At 40.0% G+C, this 18,796-nt stretch overlaps 1 protein-coding gene across 29 annotated transcripts in view; it reads right to left on the reverse strand.

The window, feature by feature from the left end:
• Positions 1-3,971: 3,971 nt before the first annotated feature.
• Positions 3,972-18,796, reverse strand: part of macf1 (microtubule actin crosslinking factor 1) — a 437,138-nt gene continuing 422,313 nt past the window's right edge. For 23 of the 29 annotated variants that reach the window (XM_033045299.1, XM_033045287.1, XM_033045288.1 and 20 more), the window contains 4 exons: positions 13,966-14,177; positions 11,742-11,852; positions 8,219-8,330; positions 3,972-5,093 (listed from right to left, as the gene is read on the reverse strand). In XM_033045299.1, the coding sequence (XP_032901190.1) occupies positions 4,843-5,093; positions 8,219-8,330; positions 11,742-11,852; positions 13,966-14,177 (686 nt within the window). In that variant the 3' untranslated portion in view covers positions 3,972-4,842. The remainder of the gene's footprint in view (positions 5,094-8,218; positions 8,331-11,741; positions 11,853-13,965; positions 14,178-18,796) is intronic. The other 6 variants (XM_033045293.1, XM_033045296.1, XM_033045280.1 and 3 more) reach the window with 2 other exon arrangements.

Below are 18,796 nucleotides of genomic sequence, written 5' to 3' on the forward strand. Positions count from 1 at the left end.
CTGTAGCCACAGCTGCCCTGGGGCAGACTGACGGAAGCGTGGCTGCCAATCTGAGCCTACGGCCCCTGCAACCACCACCAATCACTCACACACATTCACACACAGGCAAAGGTGGGTGAAGTGTCTTGCCCAAGGACACGACAGTATGCACTCCAAGCGGGATTCGAACCGGCTACCTTCCGGTTGCCAGCCGAACACTTAGCCCATTGTGCCATCTGTTGTAAGCCCTCTTCTCATCCACCCTTCCCACTCCCCTTGCTCCCGTCATTTAGTTCCCACCCTCTCCCCACTCTTGCTCCTTTATTTTCCTTTCACCCTTCACCTGCTTATCAACACCTCCATACGTCACCTGTCCATTTCCCTCCACAGATGCTGCCTTCCGCCACCTGTACAATCCATTGTACTCCTGTGGCTGTGTTTTTTTTTGCTCAAGATTCCTGTATCAACCTCCACTTTTGTCTCCAACTCCACAAAATTACCTGCCACAGGAGAACAGAGCAACATGGAAACATTAGAAAATATTAAATTCTTAAAGGATTGGACAGGCTAGATGCAGGTAAATGTTCCCGATGTTGGGGGAATCCAGAACCAGGGGCCACAAGAATAAGGGGTGGGCCATTTCGGACTGAGATGAGGAAAAACGTCTTCACCCAGAGAGCTGTGTATTTGTGGAATTCTCTGCCACAGAAGGCACTGGAGGCCAATTCACTGGATGTTTTCAAGAGCATGTTAGATCTAGCTCTTAGGGCGAAAGAAATCAAGGGATATGTCATGAAATCAAGGAAAAAAGCAGGAATGGGGTACTGATTTTAGATGAATATCCGTGATAATATTGAATGGCGGTGTTGGCTCGAAGGGCCGAATGGCCTACTCCTGCACCTATTTTTCCATGTTTTTTATGTTGCATGTTCTAATTATAGACAGGCCTTCTGTGAAAACTTCCAGTCTTCTTGCGCAACAAAGACTTATCATTTGTGATTACTGCATGAGAAGCAGTTCCCCATTTTATCTCAGTGCTAAGTGCAGCAAAGAATAGAAACTAAACATCTTACACCCTGTGTCATTTTACCTGGAATATTAGACAAATTAATGTAATCACATCTTAAAAGAAAAAAAAGATTTATATTTACTCCATGAGCCCAGCATCTCTTGAAGATGGATGTAGACACTGGAGTTCGTAAAAATAGTTTAAGTCAATATCTTTTCATTCAGAGCACTAAAGATACTCTTCCTTGAAAAGGAATGGGACAGTAACACTTCCCACTAATCCCAGTAATCATGGAACAGTAACACATTCAGAATAATCTTGATTCTACTAAATTGGTTTCAGATTTTTTTTTGAAGTTTGTATTTTGGTCTTGAAGCATCAGAATTAAAAATTGCACAACCATGTGAAGGCCTGTGTCTAGTGGCTTGCCCACGCCCAGTGCTAAGCCCATTGCTGTTTATCATCTATATCAACGATTTGGATGAGAATGTACAAGACATGATCAGTAAGTATCATGAGGTGGTATCATAAGATAGTTATCAAGAATTACCGTTATATCTTGATCAGCTGGTCAAGTGGGCAAAGGAATGGTTTATCATATGGAGTTCAAATCAGGCAAGTGTGAGATGTTGCAATTTGGGGAGTCAAACAGAGTGGGATCTTCATGGTGAATGCTAGGGCTTTGGGTGGTGTTGTAGAGCAGAGGGATCTAGCAGTACAAGTATACAGCTCATTGAAAGTGGCATCGCAGAGATAATGTAGTGAAGATGGCTTTTGGCATGCTCGCCTTCATCTGCCAGGGAATTGATACAAATCATGGGTGAGGCTGCACTTGAAATATCGTGGTAATTTTGGTCACCCTGCTGTCTGAAGGATGCTATTAAACTGGAAAGAGTGCAGAGATGTATAAGAATATTGCCAGGACACAAGGGCCTGTAATATTGGGCGAGGTTGGACTGGCCAGGACTTTATTCCTTGGAGCACAGGAGGCTGAAGGACAATCTGAGCGAGGGGTATAAAATCAAGATGGAATAGATAAGATGAATGCACAGTGTCTTTTTCCAAGGGTAGGGGAATCAAGAACTAGACAGATAGGTTTAAAATGAGATGGGATGGATTTAATAGAACATTTTCACATAGGTGGGTGTATGGAATGAGCTACCAGAGGAGGTAGTTGAGGCAGGTACAATAAAACATTTAAAAGACAGTTGGACAGCTATATGGATAGGAAAGGTTTGGAGGAATATGGGGCAAACACAGGTCTATGAGACTGGCTTAGATGGTGCATCTTTGTTGGTGTAGAAGAATTGGACTGAAGGGCTCATTTCCGTGCTTTATGACTGCGGGTCTATGATTCCAAGCACTTTATCTTCATTAACATTTTGTTTCCAAGTCTAATGAAATGTAAAAGTTGAATGGCAGTTTTAAAGGTTCTACTCCAGACTACAACAGAGTCTATCTTGTTCTGAAGCCACAAATTGGTTGATGGACTAAGAGCAGTCAGTAACATATCATATTATAAAGGGTGGTCTATGAGCCAGACCCAGTCTACATATAATTTTAGTGCTGCACACAACAGCTAGCTTTTTCTCAGTTAAGTGAGTAATGACGACACATATACAATCTGTCTCATCACTATAACTTACTTTATCATTTAACTATTTAATCAACTATGTAAGCACATTCTAACGTATTTTGTTTAATCACTTGTATAAGGTATCACTTGTATAAGGCACATGATTTGTCAGGTAAACCCGATCGAGGGACAAGGATTTTATATTTGACTCCTGCGTTAAGCAAGGTACTCAAAATATTTGAAAGTGGAAACCAGAACAGTAATGTTGGATTTCTGACCATTTTTAACCCTTCTACCTGTGCTAAATTGAAAATTCAACAATGTCAATATGATATTTATCATTTTTTTGGTATTCCTGCAAAAAACATTTTACACACCACTAGAGATGTGCGGGGCAAGTTTTTTTTAAATACAGATGATGGCGAGTGCCTGGAACCCACTGCCGGAGGGGGGTGGTTGAGGCAGAAATGAAAGTGGACTTTTAGATAGGCACATGGATTTGTAGGGAATTGAGGAATAGGGATAGAATAGGCTGTTCCTATGCTTTACTGTTCTATGTTCTAACTGCTGAAGAAACCCCAAAACACTTGAGCGATTCACAACCAATTTTCTGTGTGTTATGGGTTATGAGCATCTGACTCATGGAAACCCCTACACACAAACACGTTCTCATGTTATTAAATGTACTTTGTTGCGGCCCTTGCATTTTTTTTCAGCCCTTCTGTAAAGTACTTTCTCTTCAGCTGTAACACTGTATTCTCTACCCTGTTTATTTTCTCCTTTCTCTTTCAATTCATTGTATTCTTGCATGGTACGATTAGCCTGGATAACATGCAAAAACAATGTTTTTCCACTGTTTCCAGGTATATAACAATGATAAACCATTGCTAATACCAATAAATTCAAAAGTCCAATATATGTAAATAAATTAGTTGCAAAATGGCAGAACTCGTTTTCTCGCCTTCTCTCTATCTTCAGTAATTGTTCTTTCTTATGTGCTTTTGATGCCATTCACTATAGTACTGTGGAGATATGGTTATCATATAATCATGTTGGCTGGTGTGGGCAAGTTGGGCCAAAGGGCCTGTTTCCACGCAGTATCACTCTCTGACTCTATCAGAGAGACAGTTTAGTGCCTTTCCCAGTTCAGACGAAATTCAACTTATGGACGCCTGTAAAAACGCAACTGTTCATTGCCCAGATTTGACCTGTACATGGAAATCAACGTTAGGGACACATGCACACATGCATCCAAAAATAGTACGCAAGATCAAATTGTTTGGTATTGCAGAAATCCTACACCATCAATAGAAGGGTGCAATGCACACACCAACCTAAACAGAAAATGTGTCGGCAGAATAGGAGAAATATTCAATCTCTTGAATAAAGACCACTGAGACAAGTAAAGCAGTACTTAATACTTCTTTAAGTTACTGCAAGCACATTTGTTTTTGAATACAAAAAAAAATGAACGTTTGACTCATTGGTACAATTTCAATTGTGGATTCACACAGCGACATGTTCAGACTAGATATCAATAGAATATAAATACGGCTGCTCATGTAGCCCCAGTGGTCAGTTCAAATGAACAAAAAGCAGCATAAAAAAGTGAGAAAGGCCTTGCTAGCAACTGCTGGTGTGGCCCGCAATGATCATCAGCTGCTATTAAAGTGTCCTTTATACTGCCTACAAGATAGCAATAGTCTTTTACAACTTGCATGTGCACTTTTTGTCATAATTATTATGTGTAACTTTCAGCAGGCAAAAAAATGAACATTCTTAAAAATAAGTAAAACTGTACATCGCTCCATTTTTTTTCCCACTTAAATACTCCGTGAGGTATCCATGATTTCTAACAAACACTGCAGCATTTGTCTTGCCTCCACAGCAAGTCAAAGTTCTCGTTCAAGGGTCATATCCTAAATGCAAGTTTTTAAAAAAAAGCAGTAGTTCAAATCTTTAATAGAACACGAACACATTTAAATTTCCTTTTTTTTTTTCTTTTAAAAGCATTCTCACTTCCCTCTGACGCAGACGCCATGGGAACAAACATGGATGTCTTATCTACATAAATATTCACATGAAAAAACTTTTAACTTACAAAAACAAAAAAAAAACAAAGTACAATGATAAGGCAGCATTAGACCACAATTAATCTTTTACAATGCTTAACAACAGTACTTTTTTTTGTAGAATATTATACATCTGGTGGCTTCTGAAAGTGTGTGTGTGTGTCTGTGTGTGCGCACGTGTATTCTATTCTGCAGCATCGTTTGTATTATCTTCTGGTGTTTGTATTTTTTGGGGTTGTGGTTTTCTTTGAGGGTGTTGGGATTTTTGAGGGTTTTGACGAGCTCCTTCTCGAGCTTGCTTGGGATCCACCCGTGCTGGACTCGGAAATATCGGAACACATCGACTGTGTCTCCAGAACGTCGAAATCAGACGCGTCACTGCCTCGCCGACTGTTTGCCCCGCTACCAGCGCGACTCCCAGCCCGACTTGTGGGCCTGCTTGGCGTCCTTTTGGTATCTACAGAGAAAATGAATAATGTTATCCTACGAACAACTGTACACAGTTTTTAAGCAAAAATAACACAAAGCCAACTGATGGTCCTTCCTCACAGAGTGATCTTTATACTGCAGCATTTTTTCTTCCATCTGGAGTCTAAAACAATAGAAATTCTTTTGTCACAAAATCCTGGAGTAACTCAACGGGTCAGACAGCATCTCTGGTTGGAAGACTTCCTCAGACAGAAAGATGGAGTCTGAAGAAAGGTTCTAACCTGAAATGTTACTGTTTCCTTTTCTCCAGAGATGCTGTACTATCAACTTCAAAGGTTGTCTCAAATAGAGTCCAACAGTACAGGAACAGGCCCTCCGGCCAAACTTGTCCGTGCCAACCAAGATGCCTCATGTACACTAGTCCCATTTGCCTGTGTTTGGCCCATATCCCCCTATAAGAAGGATCTCGACCCGAAACGTCACCCATTCCTTCTCCCCAGAGATGCTGCCTGTCCCGCTGAGATACTCCAGCTTTTTGTGCCTATCTTCGGTTTAAACCAGCATCTGCAGTTCCTTCTTACACATTCCCGCTATACCTTTCCTATCCATGCACCTTTCCTCATGTCTTTTAAATGCTGTTCTAGTATCTACCTCAACTACCTCCTCTGGCAGCTCTTTCCATACACCCACTAACATCTAGCTGAAAAAGTTACCCCTCAGGTGTGTATGAAATCTTGCCCCTCCCACCCTAAACATTTGTCCTCTTGCTTTTAATTCCCCTATCCTGGATAAAATGCTCCGTGCATTCACCCTATCTATCCCCCCCATGACATGTACACCTCCATATGATCACCCTCTCAGCTTCCTGCACTGCAGAAAAGTAGTCCGAGCCTGCCCAGCCTCTCCCTGTAGCTCAGCTCCTCAGATACTGACACCATCCTTGGAAATCTCTTCATTCTTTGGAGATTTAATCACAGCCCTATGACACTACCTCTGTAAAGTTTAATTCTGTTATAGTTTGGTTTCTGGATGCTACTTGATGTATTTGTTTAATGAAATCGTTCAATACTAAATATAGTTATTTTCTCATACACCTGGGAATTAAACAAGAGGCAAAGGCTTGATTGACCACCAATAACTAAAATTGTGTCAAACATATTTAATTTCAAGTTACTGTTTTTAAAAATGAGCTCTCACAGACCATCTACCCCTCCCAATTGTCTTTGTTTGGGTCGGTTTTAAGAGCTTGAGTTGTCATCTGTTTACTATTCCTGTCTCAGATTAATAGTGAGCATTTGACTCATGAAGAACTACATTTGATCCTCATTCTCTTCGTATCATCACACTCCCTACAAGAATTGCCAAAGAACAGTAGTTTGAGGGATTCTTGTTGATATAAATTTACCAAATTAAGGGGCGGCATGGTGCCACAACAGTAGAGTTGCTGCCTTACAGCGCCAGAGACCCAGGTTCAATCCTGACTACGGGTGCTGTCTGCGCGGAGTTTGTACGTTCTCCCTGTGACCGCATGGGTTTTCTCCGGGTGTTCCGGTTTCCTACCTTGTCCAAAGACATACAGGTTTATAGGCTAACAGGCATCAGTAACAATTGTAAATTGTCACTAATGTGTAAGATAGAACTAGGTGTATGGGGTGATCACTGATCAGCATCACTGGTGGGCCGAAGGGCCTGTGTCCATGAGGTATCTCTTGGAGTCTAAACCAAGGGGAATTGTGGCCAGTTAAATCACTATTATTGTTTTAGGATCATTGACCTGAAATATTAACTCTGTTTCTCTCCCCACAGAAGCTGCCTGGTGTGCAGAGTATATATAACACTTCCTATTGCATTGGCTTAGGTCACCCAGCAGAGGAGCTGCAATATGAAAGAGCAATGATTATTCACAATGTGAAAACATATGGCTTAAAAACTGTGGCATGAAAGAAGTTATAAATTGAAGGTTTGCTTATTCTTTCAATGTTAAAGATATATAGACATCAAAGGTGCAAATAACAGTAACATTTTACAATTGCTCTGAGATCTCATTTCATGTTACTAACAAATTCTATGTTGTTGAGAATTAATGAAAAGACAAACATGTTCTACAAAATAAGATCCTGAGATTTTATGTACATAGCTGCTCGCTGCTAAATGAACATCCATGGTCATAAATGCAACAGTTATATCTCAATAATGTAATTAAACCCAATGCGAGGTTTGTGTGATATAGAAGCATAAACGTTTACTTTTTTTAAATTGTAAAGCATAAGATGACCAGAAACTTTTAAAGTTGAAGTAAATTTAAAAATAAAATTCAGGACGTTAACACGTAAATCATTAAGGGCCTGTCCCACGGGCATGCGACCTGCATGCGGCAAGCGCGACCGAAATGGCCGGTCCCACCAGCATGCGCCTGCATGTGGCAAGCGCGACCTAATGTGGTCGCTTGAGCCGTATGGCATGCGGCAAGCGCGACCAAAGCAGAATCGGGAGACGCGCGGAGGTCGAGTGAGTGACACGGCGTCGCGGCTGCGGGCCAGCAGGCCGTTGCCGCGGGAATTTTTAAACATGGTCAGTTTTTCGGAGCCCCGCGCGATGTCGGGACCAGCTCCACGCAACTCCATACGGCTCCGGCGATCGAAGTGGGACCGGCCCCGCGATGCTGTACGGCTCAAGCGACCACGTTAGGTTGCGCTTGCCGCATGCAGGCGCATGCTGGTGGGACCGGCTCTTTAGGTCGCGCTTGCCGCATGCAGGTCGCATGTCCGGGGGACAGGCCCTTTACATTATTTCAGAAATAATCAGAAATATTAAATGAAACTAAATAATATGTAGTCTTAGAATTCATGTTGAAATTAATAGGATGATGGATCCCGCCTGCATCTGACTGACGGAGAATCAGAGAGGGATGGGCCCTTATTCTGGATGCCACAGTGAGCGTGTAAATGGAACTTAGTGACAGATCTGGTCCATGCACACTCTGGGTTGAATGTTTTGGAACTCTATAAAAGTATCACAAGAATTGATAACACATTCCCACCCAAACCTCTGGAATTAAAGGCTCAAAGATGACCTCCTCCCTCCCCCTTTCCATCACAGCAGTAACAAATCCCATTAATGTTCATCCATTTCTCGATCGTTTTGAGAACTCACCAGTTTTGCCGGACTTAGAGGCAGCAGGTGAGTTGCCGTTGTCCCCAGTCAGTGAAACCTTACTGGAGTGGTAGCTTGGTCGTCTGAGTTTACTTCCCTGAACAGGAGTCACCTAGTTTGGAATACCAGAATATTTAAATGCCAGTTCAAAGTGGAATGCAGAATAATGAAAACAATTCCAACAAATTCCCACATCATTCATAATTATCTTAAGTTTCTCATTAGTTACAAATGGCTTTTTGTCAATTGTAAAATGACACTTCAGAAGGGATGTAGAAAATTCAGTTACTGAGAGAATTTTTTCTCTTTAAAAAACCCCACAAAGAGTTGGAGTAGCTCAGTGGGTCAGGTAGCATCTCCGGAGAACATGGATGGATGGTGAAGCTACACACAAAATGCTGGAGTAATGAAATGGGACAGGCAGCATCTCTGGAGAGAAGGAATGGGTAAAGGCTTCGAAACCAGACTATCAGGGGAAAGGGAAAGGAGAAATATAGAGAGATGTAGAGCAATATAGAACAAATGAATTAAAGATATGCAAAAAGATGATAAAGGAAACAGGCCATTGTTAGCTATTTGCTAGGTGGGAATGAGAAGCTGGTGCGACTTGGGTGGGGGAGGGATGGTGAGAGAGGGAATGCAGGGGTTACTTGCAGTTAGAGAAATCAATATTCGTACCACTTGGTTGTAAATGTCCTGACTCGAAACATCACCTATCTATGTTCTCCAGAGATGGCGCCTGACCTACTGAGTTACTCTGGCACTTTGCGTCTTATTTCGTAAACTAGCATCTGCAGTTCTGTGTGTCCGATGTTTTCTCTTTGTTAGTTTTAGGCTCCTAGTATAACCAACCTTATTTTCTTATTAAAATCTGCCAATCTCTACCAGAAATTGCAATTTATTTCTGAATGATAAGACATGCTAAGTTCACTGTTGTTTTGACTGAAGGTAAGAACCTAAGATGTTGCTAATCTATCCAACAAATCTGTCCACATAGACTATTAATCCTGAGCAATGGGACCTTCACTACCATATTTAACAAATCCTGTTAAATGCCAAATATCATTTATATAAGAATTTAAAATCTTGCTCATATATCTAATTATAAATATGCTTCAACCAAAGAGAATGTCTATACAAATTACACACAGAAATTAACATTTTTAGAAGCTACATAAAATGAAGTTCCTTTTTTAATTTCATTGCATTTAACACCAATTGACCTAATATATTGGGCTGGAAACTGTGGATTGATTTAACATGAAAGCAAATTAAGTGTCAACGTGGCATTTAAAATAGAAGATTATTGTTTCAAATCTCACTCCAGAATTTGACCATATAATCAAAAATAATGCTCATGCAGTTTAGAGGGGAAGGGATGAGAAGTGGCGAAATTTTGGAATAGGTGTTAATCTGAGGTTTGCCTGCTCAAAGGGTCCCTGGAGACCATTCAAAGGAGGGTCAGAGTGTTTTTTTCCCCAAACTACTTCCAATGGTTGATACTAAATTAGATTATTTCCCAATTGCTCTACATGGGATTATGTTGTATAAATTACAGCAAATTGTTCATTTTGAAATAATTTGCTAGCTTTTGGGATGTCCTGAATGTATGATTAAAGCCAATATAAAATCTACAAATATAGATATCATATTAGCTAATGAACAAATGACTGTAGCAAGTTGTTAATTATATTTAAAGAACCACATGCATATGTAGTGGAAATATATATGGCAGGATATTTTAAAGGGTGATACTAATTGTGGCATGCAAAATATTCTCAAGAGCATACAGATTGAAATTTTAGAGCTACATCAAAACGAGTTCCAGGCAGATACATTGCACTGACTAGACTGCCAGATCATTAATTTAATCAAAATATAGACATGCTGACATAAACAACGAGAGCAGATCAATATGATAGCAGACTTGAAGTCCAATGGAATTATTTTTGCATATCTCACATGAATGCTCTTTAACTTGAATTAGATCAGGATGTTTTTGTCCTGGATAGAGTCTGGTGTATTTAATTAATAAAGAAAGAAAGGTGGGTTGAAATAATCTGATGATGGATGTGAGGCACACAATTTCAGGAGAATGACAACCAAGCAAGCTAAAAGCAGATTCTATGCCAGAGCAATGATGTAACATGAGTGCATCTGCTCACTATTAAATGTTGGTTGTAGCTTTAATAAGATTCTGATTTCACTAACATTTACATTTCAGTGACCCTACCAAAACCGGCCATCATCTCCAACACTGCTTTGCTAGTTTCTCAGTCCTTTCCAGTTTTCCCCCTAAATGAACTCTTGCTCACATGTGATATCAATCGCCTCCTCAGCAACTCCCTTAAGTGTGCCACAGTCGAGACAAGGAACTCTTTATGAGCACTTCAAGAGAGTGCCCTGTTCTTTCACAATTGTGGTCATAAATAGGCGAGGACTAACTCTCATTAGAAGGACCAATTTGGAGTTTTTATGGGAGCATTGTTAATTTCACAACTGATTAGTCAGATAGCCTAACAACTAAAAATATTGGAATACCAGCTGCTTCTTAATTACTAAAAATGTGTCAAATCTACAATCTAATTATAAAAATGGTTCATAATATAAATATAATGTAGTGGAGTATTTCTGAAATAGTAGATTCTGTTTGGACATTCAGGAATAATGAAGGATCATAAAATTCAGAATCCAGATGCAGCAGCCAACTGCAATGTTTATCACACATTCCAGTAATTGGATTATTTAAAGAAACAAATTAAAGGCAGAGACAGGGACAAGCGCTGTTTTAGTGGGCATGTGCATATGCTTATGCTCCCTTATGCTTCATATAAAATATTTTGGGGAGATTTATAAAGCTGACCAAAATAAAACCCAATAAGACAACACAATAAACAAAAGCTACTAAGTGGTGGAGTAATCCAGCGGGTCATGCGGCATCTCTGGAGAACATGGATAGCTGATGTCCCGCCCAAAACGTCACCTATCCGCATTCTCCTGGGATGCTGCCTGACCCGTGAGTTACTCCAACACTTTGTCTTGCTTTTAGGAAACAGCAAATGCAATTCCTTGTGTCTCCAAACAAAAGCTATTATTCATTTGTAAACATTTCATCGACTAAATGAACTTTTTAAGGTTCAGACAAAACCTCTGCTCAACATTGTACAAGTATATTTTTCTACCGAAGTTTAAACTTAAGATAGTCAAGAAACACACATTTCTGTTATTCTTGATACTGTCAATTAAAAACATGATTTAAGTTATAATATTCAGCATTAAATTGTGCAGATAATAATTTGACGTTATGTTAATTTAATGACAATAAATGAACATTCTGACAATTACTAAATATTATTTTTCCAATAATATCCAGCATTGAATTTAAATTGTACAGAGTTAACCATCTCAAGAGTAAACCCGGGCATAATTTGGTGGTTCAGCTAGACAGCAGATGCCACTCACTGACCACTGCTCTGATCTTTCATCGAATCTTGTTACTATCTTTGTGTGCTTTATACTGTACCTCAATGCTGGGAATCTGGAGCACATGTGAGTCTAGGCACTTAGTGGGAGTAGAGACTTTACTGTTTGTCAACCAAGGTTTGTCATAACAACGTGTGAAGGTCTGGGGCGTCTGTGAGGTGGGAGAGGAAGGTAGGATGGAGTAGGGGAGGATTAGAAGCAAGATGGACAATAGATGGTGAAAGAAAAAGGATGAAAAGGATGGGCAAATCGTTAACATAATATTAATGTTGAACAATGAAATGTTAAAAATCTACAAATAATAAACAAATGCAAATGAAAATTAAACAATGGAAATATGAGAAGCTTGTGTGAACAAATCCACAAATGTCAAGGACATCTTGTACCCTTATAAAAACATTGAACAAGAAACTTTCCTCTTATTACAAACAATGAAATCAGACACCAGGTTGCTCCTGTGCTCAGAAATAAATGTAGCAACAACATTGCTACATTTATTTCTGAGCACAGGAGCAACCTGGTATCTGTTAAATTGTGTGCCTCACATCCAGTCTTTGCCTTCCCTTTGAAATATCCAATCACACTTGTGTGTTCATCTGTTGGAGTTAAGTTTGTATAAATCCGAAATAGCGACAGATGTTTAATTTAAAATTTAAATCTACCAAAAGAGCTTCATGTGCATTAAAAACAGATGACTTTATTCCAGAACATAGATTGAAATATATTTAATGTGTCTTGGCTACGTTAACCTCTGGTCATTCCAAATACTGATTCTTGTTCAATGTTAGGGTGATATTACCATTTGAAAATGAATGCAACAGAAAATATGCCATGGAATTGAATACTGACATGATAAAGAAATGTGACCTGTTTCCCTTTACAAAGATTATTAGTATAGAACAACATCAAATGTTTTGCAGAAAGGGAAAATAAAGATTTTGTTGCTGTCAACAGTTGGCACCCGTTTTCTTTGCTTTGCCGAGTAGTTAATGTCAAAAAATATTTTACGGATAACTCTGACACGTGCTTAAAAGTTGCTTTAAGATCAACTTGTTTTCATGCAATTTTGGACCAATGCAAGACAATGGAGAGATATTTGAGCAATGCAGTCTTTCTGAAGTTTCGGAGAACATCCAACTGTTCATACCTTATAATGAAAATGACAGAGCAATTATCTTTAATGAACAGTAGACAACTGAAGGGAAAATATACTGATACACATTAAATGTCATATTCATTATTGATTAATACTTTTGCGCATTTACACATCCGAACATTGAGTCTTTCAAAAATCTAAAGGCAGTGAACATACCTGAATCCCTTTTATTTTTGATTCAGTATGAGGTAGACCTCGATAGCTAAATGGCTGAAAGCATTATTAAAATACAACAAAACTAATATCTATATGTTTATTGTTAAAATGAACTTTTAATTTAATGTCTCCCACGTACAATGATTTACTCTACTTAATAAAAGCTGTACAACAAATTAGCAGAGAACATAATTATATGAATATTCTTTCAATGTAATGTTTCTGTAGGGGCGGCACGGTGGCGCTGCGGTAGAGTTGCTGCCTTACAATGCCAGGGACCAAGGTTCAATCCTGACTACAGCCTGTATGGAGTTTGCACATTCTCTCCACAACAAAGTGGCTTTTCCCCAGGCACTCCGGTTTCTTGCCACACTCGAAATATTTACAGGTTTGTAGGTTAATTCGCTTCAGTAAAAGATTGTAAATTGTCCCCAGTGTGTAGGATAGTGTTAGTAAATGGGGATCGCTGGTCAGCGTGGACTCGGTGGGCTGTAGGGCCTGTTTCCGAGCTGTGTAGAGATACAGTGCGGAAACAGCCCCTTCGACCCACGTGTCCGCACCGACCAGCGATCCACGCACATTACCACTATCCCACATGCACTAGGGATAGTTTACATTTATACCATGCCAATTAATCTGTACGTCTTTGGAGTGTGGGCGGAAACCGAAGATCTCAGAGAAAACCCACGCAGGTCACGGTGAGAAAATACAAATGTCGGACATAGTCAGAATCAAAACTAGGTCTCTGTCGCTGTAAGACAGCTACTCTACCGCTGCGACACTGTGCCGCCCTGTTCTCTAAGCTAGATGGCGATAGTATTGATATACTGTATTTTATAGATAAATATAAGCAATCGATTTAAGTCATGAAATTTAATCTAGTTTTAGATATCCAAAGGATTAACTAAAATTAACAAGTTTGTATTCTAACACTGTGGGGAAAAGAACTGACCTTATTCCCACTGGCTGGAGTTGCTGGTGATGAGGGCATGGATGTGCAGCTGTGGTTACTGTGGCTGGCACTGGAACTGGACCGTGTCGGAGATGCAGCCCTGGAAGAAGGTTTGGATTTGCGGCCCCTCAGCCTGAAGGGAGCCATGCCCTGAGGGGCTCCCTCTGGTAAGATAAATTTCTCTCGCAGTTCTAAGTTGGTTCGCCCTCTCGCTGAAGACAAATAAAAAAAGCCAGAAAATAATGAAACCAAACTCTATAGAGCCGTTGCGGAAAGCAAATAGAACAAATGAATTCTAAACAGCTTCCCACAATGTCAGTACAGTAAACTACCATATAGTAATATATTGCAAAAAGTGCAGTTAAAAATCAGCGACTGTATTGAAAATGCTGATCATGCAGAATGTTTCATACAATGGATTTTGCAACATAGTTTCATGAATTTTAGATATAAATGATATTCTTAAGTTTAACATTAAATCAAGTGCAGATTGTTGTATTGTTGCTAGCTTCCTGCAAAACATTCAAATTCAATTGCAAGAGACAAACCAGTTTACGAGGTGATGAAGCTGATTTGTTTCAATCTCCAAACAGATGAAGGCCAGCACGACATTGCCATTCTTGCCATGCCACATGCACTTCTCTGATCCGATTGCAAGACAACATTATAGTGATTCCAAAGCCCTTCACAGCTTGGACTAAAGCACTTTCCCCTCACGGAGCAACATAGGCACAGTACGGATAAATAACGTTAAAATGGCATTCACTACTAATACAAACTGGAGCTTGATTACGAGTATAGTTTTATTAGTGTTATGTAAAAATGAAAGATCCCTTATAAATAGATTAACAGACCAGAATAATTTCATCTGATTTCTCAGAAGCATGGGGCTCTCTGTGAAAAGGTCTGAATGGGATGAGAAAATAATTTTTCAAAAGTTACATGGAAGATACATTTGAGTCCTCTCTGTTAGACTCCCACCCAAGCCATCCCCTCCCTGGGTACTTTTCCCTGCAAGTGCAGTAGATGTAATACCTGCCCCAATACCTCCTCTCTCACATCCGTCCAGGGACCCCATCAATCTTTCCAGATGAGACACAAGTTCATGTACACCTCCTCTAACCTCATCTGTTGCATCTGGTGTTCCTGAAGTGGTCTTCATGTGTACATTGGTGAGACCAAGAAATATTGCCATCTTGTGCTTGGACCAAGGACTGGTCTCTGGTTGCTAACCGTTTTAACTCCCCTTCCCATTCCCAGTGACCATGCTATCCTGGGCCTCCACCATTGCCAGAGTGAGGTCTCACACAAACTGGGGAAGCAGCACCTCATAGTCCACTTGGGAAATTTAAAACCCTATGGTATGACCATTGAATTCTCCAATTTTAGGTAACCTCGAACAACCCCCTCATCCCACTCCTCCACACCCCTCTCCTTTCTTCCCCTCCTCTGTGCCCCACCTGGACTTGCACCTATTCCCCCCCTCCCTCCATTCCCTTCTCTGACTTCACAATTCGTAACCCCTCAATCCTTTTGTCTCCAATTTTCAGTTTTTTCATCTCTGGCCTTTGTCTAAACATCTGCTTATCAAGAACGCTCCTTGCCTGTGTTCACCTATGACTTGCCCCTCCCCTATTTTAGCTTTCTTTCCCCCCACCCCTACAATCAACTAAAGACCCACAATTGCCTGACCTGCTTAGTTACTTCAGCATTTTGTGTCTTTTCTTGTAAACCAGCATCTGTAATTCCTTGTTTCTACTTTGTAAACAAATAAAGTCGCAGTGAAACATATTTTTAGGATGTGGTGAACACGGCGGACTCTGCCACTTTGAAGATTAGGATAAACAAATGAAGTAAAGCAAAACTAAATGAAATGGGGTTTTTGAGCAATTGTTACTTCAGTATTTTACTACTTAAAAAAAAAAAATCGCAATTGTAAAGGACTGAGAAGGAATTGCTTTGTGTTCCCTTAAATGGGCATCCTTTATCCCAAGAACAAGACCCATTCTCAACTACCTTGAGAAGCACCTTAGTTGAATTTTACAGGCCCAACACAACAACCCCCTTTATCGGCCGAATCTCCTAAACTTTGTCTGCACTGCTTCCAGGTATTTTCTACCTTAAATAAGGGGATCATCATTGTATGCAATACAGGCAAGGTTCCATTAAGCCCTTTTCAATTGTGGTAAGAATTTATCACATTATACACCATCTGCTTTTTTTCTATCCTTTAACCTGTCCTTAAACCCATCTACTGATTTTTTTTGTCTTCCTGGCACTTACATTGCCAGTGAACTTGTATACAATATTCTCCGTACTTTCATCCGTCATTAATATAAATTCTCAGTGACTGAGGGCTCAGCCGTGGCCCATTAGGCACCCCACTAGTGACAGCTTGCCAAACTAAAAAATAACTATTTATCCACAATCCCTTGACTTCTTTCAGTTAATCAATCTTTTGTCTTTGTTAATACTAGGTGTTCTAACTTCATGAAAATCCAAGACACTACATCCACTGGTTCATCTGTTACATATCCGTTACAGGGCAGCACGGTGACACAGCAGTAGAGTTGCTGCCTTACAACGCTTGCAGCGCCGGAGACCCGTGTTCGAACCCCGACTACAGGTACTGTCTGCACGGAGTTTGTACGTTCTCCCAGTGACTGCGAGAATTTTCTCCGAGATCTTCGGTTTCCTCTCATGCAGGTTTGCAGGTTAATTGGCTTGGGTTCGTATACTTGGTATAAGTGTAAATTGTCCCTAGTGTGTGTAGGCTTGTGTTAATGTGTGGGGATCACTGGTCGGTGCGGACGTGGTGGGCCGAAGTGCCTGATTCCGCACTGTATCTCTAAACAATAAATAATACGCTAAAAGTGAATTAGAGTAGCGTATGTGCTTTACATTCTACTTCTGAGATTTTGTTTCATTAATTTCAGTGGTATTGAATTCAGAAGTGTAACAATGGACATAACATAATCACAGATGGATCTCCAAAGAAAAAATTGCAACACCATCCAGACCTTTTGGAAAAAGAAAGTATGAACAGCCCATGATAAAGGAATAATTTAATATTCTAAAAATAATTTTCATTCTGCAAAGATGAACTTTTTACTCAAGCAGTAAATATGCATGGAGATTATTAAGAGATGCAAAAAACACCAGGGTAGTCAGAATGGTGGAACTTAATTATCTCAATGTAAATTGGGATACAAATAGAGTTAAAGATAAAGAAGACGTGCTCTGAAATGAGTCAAGAATAATTTTTAGAGCAGTATGTTTCTGGTTCAGTGATGGTTGAATCTGGTTTGGGGATCATGGTGGGCCCATTGCATCAAATCTTGGGAGGGAAACGTTGAGTGATCATGACATTACTATTTTAAAAAGGGTGCAGAATCCCTTGGACAGATGTACACAAATGATTGAAAGTGGCAGGGTAGGTTGAGAAAGTAGTTGAGGAGGCATTTGCAATTCTGGGGTTCAAAGACAAAGTATAAGAGCAGGGAAGTTATGCTGAATATGGAGGGGGGGGGGGGGGGTAGGGGCGGGAGTTTAAAGGAGATTTAGAAGGTATTTATTTTATTTTAAGAATGGAGTATAGCAGGTGTTTGGTACGTGCTGTCAATAGAAGTAGATACAATAGAAATGTTTAAGAGGCATTTAGCCAGGCACATAAACAGGCAGGAAATGGAGGGACAGGGGCAAGCAATTGGGATGAGTTAATATTGGCAGTATGGGGCACACAGTCGGGGGGAGGGGTGGGGGGGGGGGACGTAAAAGATCTGTTCCCGAGCTGCACTGATCTATGTTCGGTCCATTAAGCAGATAAATGTATGGTGCAGAAACATTTGTAAGGCTACAGGAAAAGGGCAGATGGGTGCAACGGAGGTGTTCCTCTGCTGGTGCAGATACTTTGGTACGAATGGCCTGCTCCTGTGCGGCAACCATTCCATGGTTTTAACAATATTTCATTGGTTTGTGTTAATGAATCCATTAACCTGAATAACGATAAGACATTGTTTATAATGGGCGAATCTGTAAAAGATCAGCGATACCACCTCTATGCAAAGCAAGATTTCCTTCTCCTTCATTATGCCCCTAACAGCTTGACTTGAAATTTATGAACCAAAGTTGGAGATCGAGCATTTGGAACTATTCTACACCATCCTCCAAAATCAAACCCTTTTTCTTTTGCCTTATGCTTCAGTTGGTGTCAAACAAAATGTAATATTTCAGTATACCCAACAGCAAAGAAAAAGTTGTATTTAGAGAACACATCACTTAATATATATACACACAATATAGTTATCTATCAGTGGACCACTGAACGCATTGCATTAATAATGACTGGAGTTATTAAGATGTATTGTTGGTTTCAATTTAATATGTTTAACTTCACAATCTCTTACATTTGGTAAGTTACCAACTTTCTTATAGGTCTATCCTTCTTCTGGAAAATATACACCAGTTTTATAGTTATAGCATAGAAAAAATTACACCAGTTTTGATTTGTACATTTCCCCCCACCAAAAGAAAAAGAAAGTTACATCAGTAGAAATGTGAAAGTTAGAGAAATACATCTTCAGTTGAAGGTGTGCAAAATAACACAGCTGTGATGAAATAAAAGGAAACAGTCTTCCCATATTCACTCCAGCATAGGTCTGATGAAAGAAGACTGGTCAAGTTTTGTGAAAAATAATCTAAATAGAGCAAGTGGCGAGCAGTTTGCATGCAATTTGGAAATTAGTGCAGTTGGCTGCACACAGTACAGCCTGGCTCCCCAAAGTTATCCCAAGTTGTTATTAGTCAACAGAAGCTTCTTTTAGAAACATCT

Source organism: Amblyraja radiata, chromosome 27 (assembly GCF_010909765.2).
Source record: "Amblyraja radiata isolate CabotCenter1 chromosome 27, sAmbRad1.1.pri, whole genome shotgun sequence".
In the NCBI taxonomy this organism is placed as follows: Eukaryota; Metazoa; Chordata; class Chondrichthyes; order Rajiformes; family Rajidae; genus Amblyraja; species Amblyraja radiata.